The 11,843-nt window shown below is 28.9% G+C and overlaps 2 protein-coding genes across 2 annotated transcripts; one reads left to right on the top strand and one right to left on the bottom strand.

The window, feature by feature from the left end:
• Positions 1–1,888: 1,888 nt before the first annotated feature.
• LOC107888600 (protein FEZ) lies at positions 1,889–3,505 on the top strand. Its single transcript, XM_016812765.2, has 3 exons — positions 1,889–2,202; positions 2,318–2,622; positions 2,703–3,505. Exons 1-3 carry the CDS (start codon positions 2,022–2,024, stop codon positions 3,375–3,377), a joined length of 1,161 nt encoding a protein of 386 aa, XP_016668254.1. The 5' UTR covers positions 1,889–2,021; the 3' UTR covers positions 3,378–3,505.
• Positions 3,506–4,436: 931 nt separating this feature from the next.
• Positions 4,437–5,923, bottom strand: LOC107888601 (60S ribosomal protein L34). Its single transcript, XM_016812766.2, has 4 exons — positions 5,690–5,923; positions 5,499–5,578; positions 4,825–4,934; positions 4,437–4,726 (listed from the first exon to the last, which is right to left on the bottom strand). Exons 1-4 carry the CDS (start codon positions 5,766–5,768, stop codon positions 4,633–4,635), a joined length of 363 nt encoding a protein of 120 aa, XP_016668255.1. The 5' UTR covers positions 5,769–5,923; the 3' UTR covers positions 4,437–4,632.
• Positions 5,924–11,843: the final 5,920 nt, after the last annotated feature.

Here is an 11,843-nt window from a genome sequence, read left to right as displayed (position 1 = left end):
TTGAGGGCTCAATAAAATTATTAGTTTATTATTTACAATAATATTGTCATAAATGTAGTAGCTAATAAGGGAGAGATCCATTTATATCAGTTTCGTAATTTTTTATATGATTAATATTTTAACAATTCAACCTTTGAATTATCAAGATATTTGTATTTGAAATGCATATTAATTTTTTAATTGATCCGATATCAATTTAAAATATTGTATATATATATAAAAAAGTTTTGTACATAAAATAAATAGTTAAAAATTTTCAATTTAACCTACCTTGATGTGCATGATATACATGAATAAAGTACAAACTATAACAGTTAAATTATTAAAATATTAATGATATAAAAAATTACAGAATGATGTAAATTAATTTTAATTTTACATCAGTATAATAAATTCCTCTCTGATTATTTATTATAAATTAGTTGACTAGATGAAAATATTACTACTATATATAAGAACTTCAAAAAACAACTTTTATAACATTTATTTGCCATTGGTACATGGTTTATGTGAAAAATCCCTTAGCTTTGATCAAACAAAACAGCCACAACTAAATGTAGAAATGCTTAGATAATCTAAAAAAGATTATTATTGTGTTTTGTGATTAATATGTTTTTTTAACATTAATATTATTATAGGTTTTTATTATATCTATTTTTTATACAATATCTAAAACTACTTATAGTCCCTTCTTAATCCTTAAATAGGAGGATCATGCGTTTCAGCATATTTGAACTCATGTCCTTCTAGACTGACAACAATGTTGCTGTCAGGCCCATTCTTGACATTTAGAGGCTTTAGGCGAAATAATAAATTGAGTTTCTTTTAAAATAAATTATAAAATGTAATAAAATAAAAGTTGAAAAAATTTTGAGACCATAAGAGATGAAGTATTTATGGTGAAAAATTGAAAACTTTAAACATTTATTTAAATCATTTTAGTTAAAAAAAAATTTTGTCACATTAACAGCTGAAATAATATATTTTTGAGCCCCTTCCAGCTCTAGACCTTGGACGACTGCACTCTTAAACAACTCCTAAAATCGAATCTGGTCGATGCTAATAAATTAAGACTTAATCAAATTGTGATTAATATGTAAATGTAAAAAAAATAGAGGGGAGAAACTATTACTTTGAGGTTTTGAAACCAAGATACGGTATTACCAAAAAGGTTTTGAATTTGAGGAATTCCATATTCCAATGTTCATAAAATCAAAGAAATTGACTCATAGACTCATGTCATTTTTTTTTATATAATACCATTTTCGAGATTATAAAAATTTGTATTTAAATATTGTTTATAATTAGACAAAGTCTATTGAAATAATATAGAAATTTCTAGTAAAGTTAAGAAAAAATTGTAAATAATGTTTAAAGTTATGCATAGTTCCTCCTAATTTTTAATTAAGATGGTAATACGTCTAATCGTATTTAAATTTACGTTTTCTTGCATTGATAACAATATTATATCGATTGAGTTAAGACTTAATCAGCATAAATGTAGATAGATTTAATAATATTATATATGATACATGAACAAAAATTAATATGTTTAATAAAAATATGAAAATAACATGAAATTTACATTATATTCAAGAGTGGTCAAGTGGGTCCATTTTTGGCATATGGAAGGAGAAAACATGGTTTTGGATTAAGGATATGATGATTAATAATTTTTCCTAAAAAAAGGGTCTCAAAGGAATTTTCAGAGAATCTCATGAATTTGAATATAAATTTGAACTTATTGTGTTGTGTAAAATTAACAAAAAACAATTCAATCAGAAAATCAATTCAAGCACATAAAATAAAATAAATAAAATAAAAATAGGATTGTATAATATTGGAAGGTTCCTTTGTCATTTTGCCTAAATTCTCATGATAAAAACAAGAGATATCCCCCATGATGAGAGTAGAAGCTTCAAAATTCAATTTGATTTTGAAAATCCCAAAAAGAAAATTCATTTTTATTCAGTTTCATACGAGTTCTTTATCAACTTTTTTTTCTTCTTTTTTGCAACCACATGGATGAAAAGAATGATGTTGATAAAGTTGATGATGTTATGTTGCCTGGTTTTCGATTTCATCCAACAGATGAAGAGCTTGTAGGATTTTACCTCAAGAAAAAGATTCAACAAAGACCTTTGCCCATTGAGCTGATTAAACAAGTTGATATATATAAATATGAACCCTGGGATCTTCCAAGTGAGTTTTCATCTTCTGTTTGGCTTCCAAGAAAATAAAAACATAAGAAATTTCCTTTCTTTGCTTACTAGATGCTGTGTATATCTTACTCTTTTTTCTATTTTTGTATAAGCAGAGCTAGCAGCATCAGGGGAGAAGGAATGGTATTTTTACTGTCCAAGGGACCGAAAATACCGGAATAGTGCGAGGCCTAACAGAGTCACCGGAGCCGGTTTTTGGAAGGCAACCGGGACCGACAGGCCTATATACTCATCTGATGGCGCTAAATGTATTGGTTTGAAGAAATCCCTTGTGTTCTATAGAGGCAGAGCTGCTAAAGGGATGAAAACTGATTGGATGATGCACGAATTTCGGCTACCTTCGATGTCGGACTCGATACCACCATCAAAGAATCTCTTTGACAAAACCCTTCCTGCAAATGTAATGATCCTTGAATAATCATTGTCCAATCTTGTTTTTGATAATGAGTTGTTTGAAAATTTTGCTTTTGGTTCCAACAGGATGCATGGGCTATTTGTAGGATATTCAAAAAGACTAGTACCATGGCTCAAAGAGCACTTTCCGACACTTGGATTTCCTCATTGAACCATGGTGCGGCTTGCAGTCAGTTCAGTTCGGAGAACATTTCTTGTACGACCGAAATTGGATCAACGATACCATTATGCAGCAACGGTGAACTACAACAAGACTGCAGTGCCGGCTTTTCGGCTCTAGATATTCCTTCGTATAAATCATTCCATCAAACAGTCTATAGGCCATCTTCATTTCATGTTTCCAACGGAGACCTTCATAACAACATGATGTTTTCTCCGCTTGACAACATGTCTGGATCATCCCCAAAGTGCACTATTGATACCTCTTCCATGCTGTTGAGCCGACCGTTGATTAGCAATGCCTCAGCAAGTACCGATTTCCGAGGGCAACAACACCAATACGGCGACTTTTCGATCAGCTCGCCCCAGGACATGCAAGGCAATGGAGGTGGAGTAGAAAGCGAGGAAGGAACAAGGAAGACGTCGGATTCAATCCCAGACTATAACCATTTATTGATGGGGTTTCCTTTCAGATTGTCTCCAAATATGCCAGATTCATGGAAACCTAATCTACCATGGGATTCACCACAATGTCCTAGTGAGATTTCCACCACTTATTCAACTGACAAATGCTACACTTAAATCAGCTGTCGACTAGTTTTGGGGTTATTAAGTTGGGAACTAGTATGAACAGCAGACCTGTTTATGGTATTATTGTACAGTTTTCACATATTCCACCTAAATATCTTAGGCTGAATATTTATCTAGTATATTTGTTTCCATTTCCAAATGTCCAAAATCCGATCCCATCCCTATTAAAAAAAGTTCAATCATATAATTACAGCTACAGGGTTTAAAATTAAATCATAAGCACCTACAAACAGTTTTATATCCAATTTCCTGTTGGACTTACAGATGCCACATAATATGAACATGCCAAAAAGCTGTACATCAACCAGGTAAAAGTACTTTTCTCTGCTAACAAAAATAAATAAATTAATCTCTATATATTAGATCAAAAAATAATTTCGTTCTATTAAAATATTCAACCATTTATACGATTAAAAATTAACCCCTAAATGTCAAAATAAAATCCACATATGCCCAGTGTAACGGTATGATTATTTGATCAACAATATCAATTTTTAACAAAATAAATAAATAAACTTTTTACTAGAACGAAACAATTTACTCTTTAATCTTACGTATAAAAATTAATTTGCTAATTTTTAAATAAAATGAGCAAAATATAATCTATCCATACAAAAACATCCATGTACTTTCACCTCCAAATTCACCATTAGCTTCAATTGTCGATATGGATTCTGCTGTTTATCAGAAACTTGGGCTATGGTTGGCTGGAGATTATGTCTGAGGTTTGCATAACCATGGCAATAACATGCATTCCTCATCCTTATTGTCATATAGATGAAAATGGACTTCTTGAACTCGAAACCGACAAGCGTTCGATCTTCGGTTCAGTTGCTATGTTCAAAAGGACCACATATATCATTCCAGTTGCCTTTAAACAAGATGGCTAAATTCAACTCAAAACCGTAACCCCAAATCCTATTTACAAGTTGGGGATCAGGATTTGGAGTTTCGAGGTCACGAGTCATGGACTCAGGGCTCATGGTAGCAAACAAGAATATAATATTAATGCCTAATAAAAGAAACCACATCAACAAATAAAACCATCACTAAACAATAACCTTTCAATAGATTTGTCTTCTAGTGAACCAAGCAGCAAAATATATCAGTATGAAACTACCAAATGAGAAAAAGTACTCAAACTCAGTTCCACATTTCATCAATTCACCATAATAACAAACAAAAATTTCTCTCAGGTAAATCTAACAAGCCAAACACAATTCAGCTTCATCAGCATTTAAAATTCCTAGCTCTTTGAGGATTGCTTTTCCTTAGTCTTCTGGATTTTCAGAACCTTCTTCACAATCTTTTGCTCTTCCACTAAGAAGGCTCGAATTATCCTTAAAATGATATAAAAACCAGAAAAAGAGAAGAATAAGATTTTGCATCTATCACAACAAATTAAAAACAAGCTATTAAATCATGCACAAAGTAGTACCTTTCTCTAACAGCACTTCCAGACAAAACACCACCATAGGCACGATTCACCGTCCTACGGTTCCTAGGCAACCGAGACCGCTTGTATTCAGCAGGTCTCAAGTGAGGAATCTGCAAACAAGCCATATAAGAAAACCATTAGAGCAAAGCTCAAAACTACACAACTCAAACCCGATCAGCCACACATCCAGTAATAACTGAAACATAGCTTACTCCGACAAGTAACATGAAAACAAAATACTCTTCATATCAATCAACAAGGTTTTACATTTCTACTAGATATGCAGCAAGTATAGTAAAATCAAGTGAGACAGTTTGAATTTTGTAAACTGCTTCAAAATGAAGTGAAATAAAGGGCTCCACAATAATGAACTTATCACCAGTTCCTAAAGTAGAAAACAAGTTTTGACCATTATTTTCAATTTTTATAGATCTTAAAACTATGAAACTAAACAAATCTTAAACAGTATCAGAATCTATGTTTAATTCGCTACACAAAGTTCAATATGCAAACATGAAAATGAATATAAACAGAGATACCCAAATCATCATTTTCTCAATCAAATAAACAAAGGCGTAGCTACATTTCATACTTAGTCCCAACAATAGAAATCCAAATTTCCAACTAAAAACAAAACAACATAGCTTAAAATCATAATAATAAAATGAACTTACACCCTGAATTCGCTTTCCAGTAACAGGACACTTAGGCCCACTCGCTCTCTTCTTAGTAGTCTGATAGATCAATTTCCCACCTTTAAAAAAGAAAGAATGGATGAAAACCCATTATTTTCAAACAATTTTCAAAAAAATAACAAGAGAGCAGCAAAAGCGGCAGGCGTCATTGTGGGAACTTCAAAACTTACCGGGGGTCTTAACGACACGGTGTTGATTGGATTTGGTAGCATAGCTATGGCGAGTACGGTAAGTGAGCCTTTGAACCATTTTTGATAGTTTTTAAGGCTTTGGGTTTTATTTTCTCAGCTCTAGTTTCAGAAAGAAACGCGAAAGCCAGAGCGAAGGCCAAAGGGGCCGAGTGAAGGAGAAGGGAGTCTATAAATACCCATTCTTTTGATGTAAGCCCTAGATCGGACGGTTCTAATTTGGTCTTTTTCTTATCAACGGCTAAAGTTATGCAGCACGTGTGCTTTCTGTTTAAAGATAAATAATTTTTTAATCTTATTTATATTATTATTTAAACTCTTTACTGAGTTTAGTGTACAAGTCATCCTGATATTAACTCAGTTAAAAAATTACAAAAAATTATTTCGTAATTAAAATATGTAATATTATTTGAAAGTATTTTAATCATTTCACTTAAAAAAAATAAAAAATATATACAAAAGGTGAGATTCAAACCCACACCAAATGCATTACTAAAACGTTTAATTTACCTATCAACTAAAGTTTTATTTTGATCTTTTTAACATTTTAATTTTATTATGCACACTCAATTACTTTCATCAGTTGTATATATACACTTCTATTTAAATTACTTATTAAGTTAGTGTCACGAGTCAACCAGACACCAACTCGGTTAAGAAATTATAGGAATGTCCTCTCGTAATTAAAACAAGTAATATTATTCGAGAATATTTTAGTTTTTCACTTTAAAAAAATAAAAATATATAAATGGTGAGATTTAAACCCACACCAATTACATTAATAAAACACTTAATTTACTATTTAACTAATGCTTTATTTTAATATTTTTATACATTTTAATTTTATTATGCATACTCTATTCTCTCCATCCCATATATATTTGTACTATTTATTATGTCTTTTACTGAGTTAGTATCATCCATCAACTGGGTTCTAACTCAGTTACGAAAATTATAAGAATATCCTTCTATTATATTATTTGAGAGAACTTTATTCTTATTATTTTAACAAAAACTAATAAAAATATGCAAATTATGGGATTTAAACACAAGCCAATTAAATTGGTAATATATTAAATTTATCACTTAACCAAAGTATCATTTTAATATATTTTAAACATTTTTATTTTAATATGCACAATTATTATTTTCATCATTTGTATATCTATATATTTATACTTGCTATTTATTAAGCTTTTTACTGAGTTGGTATCACCCATCAACCAGGTCCCAGCTCGGTTACAAAATTACGGAAATATCCTTCTATAATTAAAATAAGTTATATTATTTGAGGGTATTTTAAACTTTTTATTTTAACAAAAAATTAATAAAATGTGTATGATGATATTTGAACTTATACCAATTAAATCAGTAAAATTGTAAATTTATTACTCAACCAAAATTTCATTTTGATATATTTTATACATTTCTATTTTAATATGCACTATTCATTATTTTCATCAGTTGTATATTTACACTATTTAGTAAGCATTTTACTGAGTTAGTGTTACAAATCAACTCGACACTACTCACAATTGTTGACAATAATTATAGTGCATTTAGTATTGTTAACTGATGTATTTATGTGTTTAAATTTTGGTTTACTCATAATTTAATCTATTTTTTAATTTTAATATCGTACATATTTCATGTACTATTATGATCAATTAGTTTTAAACCATACATTTCGTTGTTTATTGTATTTTATTTTTAAACACATATATGTGTTCTAAATTAACAATTTCCACACTCATATGCATGTGGCAAGATTTCTATTATCAGTAATATTGTTAATTGAGTTTGTGTCACAAGTCAACTTGACACTAGTTCACGATTGATGACAACACCATGATAAACAATTGTAATGCATTTAGTATTATTAATCCGATATACTTATTGTCACATCCCAAAAACCAAGTTAGTAGAAATTGGGTTAGTGAATCGAGAATGGTCCCGCCTTAGTTTTTTAATTTAAGGTTGTAGAAGTTGTTTCAAGTAAATTGGTTTGGTTCAATGGTTAGGTGTTTTGGATGTATGCTTGAGGTTTTGTATTCAATTCTTTTCCTTTAAATTTTTGGTTATTTTTTACCCTAAATTTGGCTAGTCGCACCTAGCTTATCTATAAATTTTGTTTAGTTATTAACAAGAATGCATCTGTTGGTTTAGTAGTAAGGTTTTAGCTTACTCATATGTCCTAAGTTCAAATCCTTTTGTGTGCAAAAGAAGAATTATTTTTGCTTCTCTTTGTTGTGCCGCCAATGCTTAGAATTTAGATCCAATTCAAATTCCAACAACCTAATTTAGACAATATCATGATAGGATTTAGTGGGAGTTAATTAGTTTTATTTTCATTCTTGTTTAAAAAAAAAGGATTTTTCTCCTAAAACTTCGCTAAGTGTTATTCTCACTTTTCCCATTTTCCAATTTTGTTTTTCACTCCAGTTTCTTATTGCGGCAAAAACTTTCCTGTTGATTCTTTTTTCGATTTTTCCTTTTCTCTTTTTGGTTTCCATATTGTGTGATTGCAACTCTCATTTTTTCTTTCCTTATTTCTTTTTATCGTTGTTTCGTTTTGGTTACATCTTCAATTTTGGGTTGATCAATTTGTGTCTCTGTTTAGGTGTGGACCGAGAGGAGCATTGCCTTTGACAAATTAGTTGTTTTGGAAATCTCTACCTTTAAGGGTGAGTAGTCGAATGCCTAGGTTGATTATTTTGTGTAAGCGAATGTTAATGGATTAGTTGGATGTTGTATGTACAAACTTTGGTGTGTTGTTGTTCTGCCAACATACTAGAAGTAATCAGGTCTGTGGCACTAACTCAAAACTTCGTAAAACAATGAAAATTGAAATTGCTGACACCACACGGCCATGTGCCAGACCGTGTGAGCCACATGGGATGTGCCATGTAGGGCGTGTAGGCCCATTTTGAGTAAGTTTAGTTAGGGTCCATTTTGGACTACGTATTCGAGGTCAAAAATTTTGTAGACTCTGATGAAAGATATTTATGATTGTTCGATTAATGTAGTCTATTGTTTCTATTGTGTGTGCATATTTTTGTATAAATTGTATATATATGTGATCTGTAAATCTAATAGTATCGTTAGCATGTTTCTAGTTTGAGAAGCTTATAAATGAGCATGTTTAATCTAAATGCGTCAATATATGTGTAATGACATTGCATCTGACATTATGGTGAATCTAATTTGTTATTATTGAATTTGACTCATCAGTTCTGTAAAGCATGGAGTTCCATGTCTACTGATTTCTTTTTAATATAAGATTGCATGATCAACTTGCTCATTGTTTTGATTATGTATTTGCATGCCATGTCATATTGCATGGGGTTGAGATAATATGGTAAGGAGGAAGTTCTGTTAGTTTAATGATCTACACTATCTGGTGGTTTAACTACATATTTGTTCTGGCAGTTTGACTACGATTATGGCGGCTTGATCACTCATATTTGTTTTGGCAATTTAACTGCGACTCTGATGGCATTGTCCACAATTTTCTATTGGTGTGTTTTGGATGGACGAGTTCTGGGGAACTCTACTTGATGTGTAGCGGAGTTGGGTAGGAAATTTTTGAAAAAAATGCATTGTGTTTTTTTGAAAAATACTGCATTGACATAATTATGTATTCTTAATTTTGGTCAGTTGAACGTTATAAAATTCTCTGTGATATCTTGATCTGTTTATTACATTATCATGTACTTATGCTTGAGTTAAGTCACATACTGAACTTTATAACTCACTCTATTATTCTATCTTCTCATGTAAACCTTTGGACTTAGGACTGAGCGGCAATCGAGAGTTCAAATTGGTTATTAAGATTATAATTTAATTTATTAAAATAAATCTTCTAGTCTTTTTAACTAATTATCAGATTTTATTTTGGTTTTGAATTTTCTGTTGGATTTTTAGTTAAATGGTTTAAATAATATTTCTGATCACTACTTATTAAAAAAGATGTTTGATTTTCAAAATAAAATTAGTTATGAAACTTTTTCGCTGTGAAGCAAAATACGCGTTTGAGATTTCAAAAAGACAAAATAAGTAAAATTAAGATGTTTGGTTTTTATTGGTTGTGAATGGTGAATGTTTTTTTTTTTTAATTGAAAATACTTATTTGACAATAGTTACGTTTTCTAAGGAAAAATCTAAACGAGTTTTACTAATTATTAACTCAAATATGTATAATCTGGTTTTTGAGTGGGCAGTGTAATCTTCAATATTCGGCCATAACGTTTAGGCTGAATTTGGGATGTTATACTTATATGTTTAAATTTTGTTTTACTCATAATTTAATTTAATTTTTTTATTTTAATATTGTATATATTTTATATGTTATTCTAATTAATTAGTTTCAAACCATAGGATGTTATTTTTAAACACATATTTATGTTCTTAATCCATGACTTCCATATGCATACACATTTAATAGTAATTCTAGTATTTTCTAATATCTATATTATATATAAAATGATTAATTGAGTTGGTATCACAAGTAAATTTAACACCAACTTAATTATGAAATTATTAAAATACCCTTATTTTAAAAAATAATTAATATTATTATAAGGTTATTTTCATATAATCTTCAAACAAAATAAGTGAAAATTATTATTTGGGATTTAAACACAAGACCACCAAATTCATAAAAAAAATCCTTGCTATTTCTCTAATAATCATTTATTAATATATTTACAAATATATTATTTTAATATAAAAATATTTTTGTACATTCACATCGTGGATGTGATAAAATCTAATATTAATAATGTATTTGATTGAGAAGTTAACTCGGCACTGATTTAAAATTGGTAACAACACCGTGATAAACAAATTAATCTAAATTTTTTCATTCTAATAACTTATGTATTTCAAATGTTATTATTAATTAGTTTCAAACCATACATTTCATTATTTATTGTATGTTAATTGTAAACACACATTTGTGTTCTAAATTTATGGTTTTCATACACATATGCCTGTGTGATAAGATTTTAAGTCTTAATAATGTATTTGATTGAGTTGCTGTTACAAATTAACTTGACACCGACTCAAGATTGATGACAACATTATGATAAACAATTTAATCTATTTTTTTCATTTTAATAATGTGCATATTTATGTGTTATTATTAATTAGTTTCAAACCATAAGTTTCATTATTTATTGTATGTTATTTTCAAAGACACATTTGTGTTTTAAATTTGTGGTTTCTACATGCATACGTGTGTGTGATAGGATTTCTAGTATAAATTAAAAAAAATCAAATATCCCATTCTATTAAAAAAATTATCTATAATCTAGATATTTTTATTAAAATTAAACTATGAATTTTTATTAAAATTAAACTATGTTATTCTGAATTAATTTATAATCTATAACAAATATATATATAAGAATGAGTTTAGAGGAACTTTTCAACAAACGATAATACTATTTATTTTTCATAATATTACTAAATTAACATTTAAAAATAATTATAATATTTAATTTAAAATAATTAGTCCAAAAACTTGGCATAAAAATGTGATAATTATAATTTAATAAAAATTACAATAATTACTTGAGAGAACTCTAGCATAAAATATAACTGTAATTTAATTTACAGTTATTAATTAAAAATAATTATAATTTGAATTTAAATTTTTTATGTTGTTGTTAATAGAATAAATATAATGTTAATTGTGCATTTAAATTGTCAAATACAATCGAATGAATGTGATTTAATTTGAGATTTAGGGTTGATTTGATGAAAGTTAATTATTAATGTTATTATTTAATTATGAATTTTCATGAAATCAACTCTTAAACCCGGATTAAACACTAACAAAATTGACATTGTTACATTTAGGTACTACAATGTATAACTTTTGCCAAATACATATACCATGATTGACCAAAAAATAACACCAAAAAATATTGTCAAACTTAGGTCCCAAATTATATACTAAGCATATTTTGATATAATTAATGTTATTATTTAATTATTAATCTTTTTAATTTCAAGTTTAAAGTTGTATTAATCTTCTTATATCATGTTGATATAATTGTTTTTATACTCATAATTATATATTTTTTATACAATACCATCTCTATACTAAGTAGCATGCATGGGGGAATCAACA

The sequence above is a fragment of the Gossypium hirsutum genome, chromosome A09 (genome assembly GCF_007990345.1).
Source record: "Gossypium hirsutum isolate 1008001.06 chromosome A09, Gossypium_hirsutum_v2.1, whole genome shotgun sequence".
In the NCBI taxonomy this organism is placed as follows: Eukaryota; Viridiplantae; Streptophyta; class Magnoliopsida; order Malvales; family Malvaceae; genus Gossypium; species Gossypium hirsutum.
This window is presented reverse-complemented; position numbering and strand designations above follow the sequence as displayed.

Excerpts from the sequence above, each read along its gene's own strand:
- LOC107888601 (XM_016812766.2), bottom strand. The coding sequence starts at position 5,768 with ATGGTTCAAAGGCTCACTTACCGTACTCGCCATAGCTATGCTACCAAA. Across the intron at positions 4,935-5,498 it reads CTGGAAAGCGAATTCAGGGT|ATTCCTCACTTGAGACCTGC; the intron begins GTAAGTTCATTT and ends GCTTGTTTGCAG. Across the intron at positions 4,727-4,824 it reads GGAAGTGCTGTTAGAGAAAG|GATAATTCGAGCCTTCTTAG; the intron begins GTACTACTTTGT and ends TATCATTTTAAG.
- LOC107888600 (XM_016812765.2), top strand. The coding sequence starts at position 2,022 with ATGGATGAAAAGAATGATGTTGATAAAGTTGATGATGTTATGTTGCCT. Across the intron at positions 2,203-2,317 it reads TGAACCCTGGGATCTTCCAA|AGCTAGCAGCATCAGGGGAG; the intron begins GTGAGTTTTCAT and ends TTGTATAAGCAG. Across the intron at positions 2,623-2,702 it reads ACAAAACCCTTCCTGCAAAT|GATGCATGGGCTATTTGTAG; the intron begins GTAATGATCCTT and ends TGGTTCCAACAG.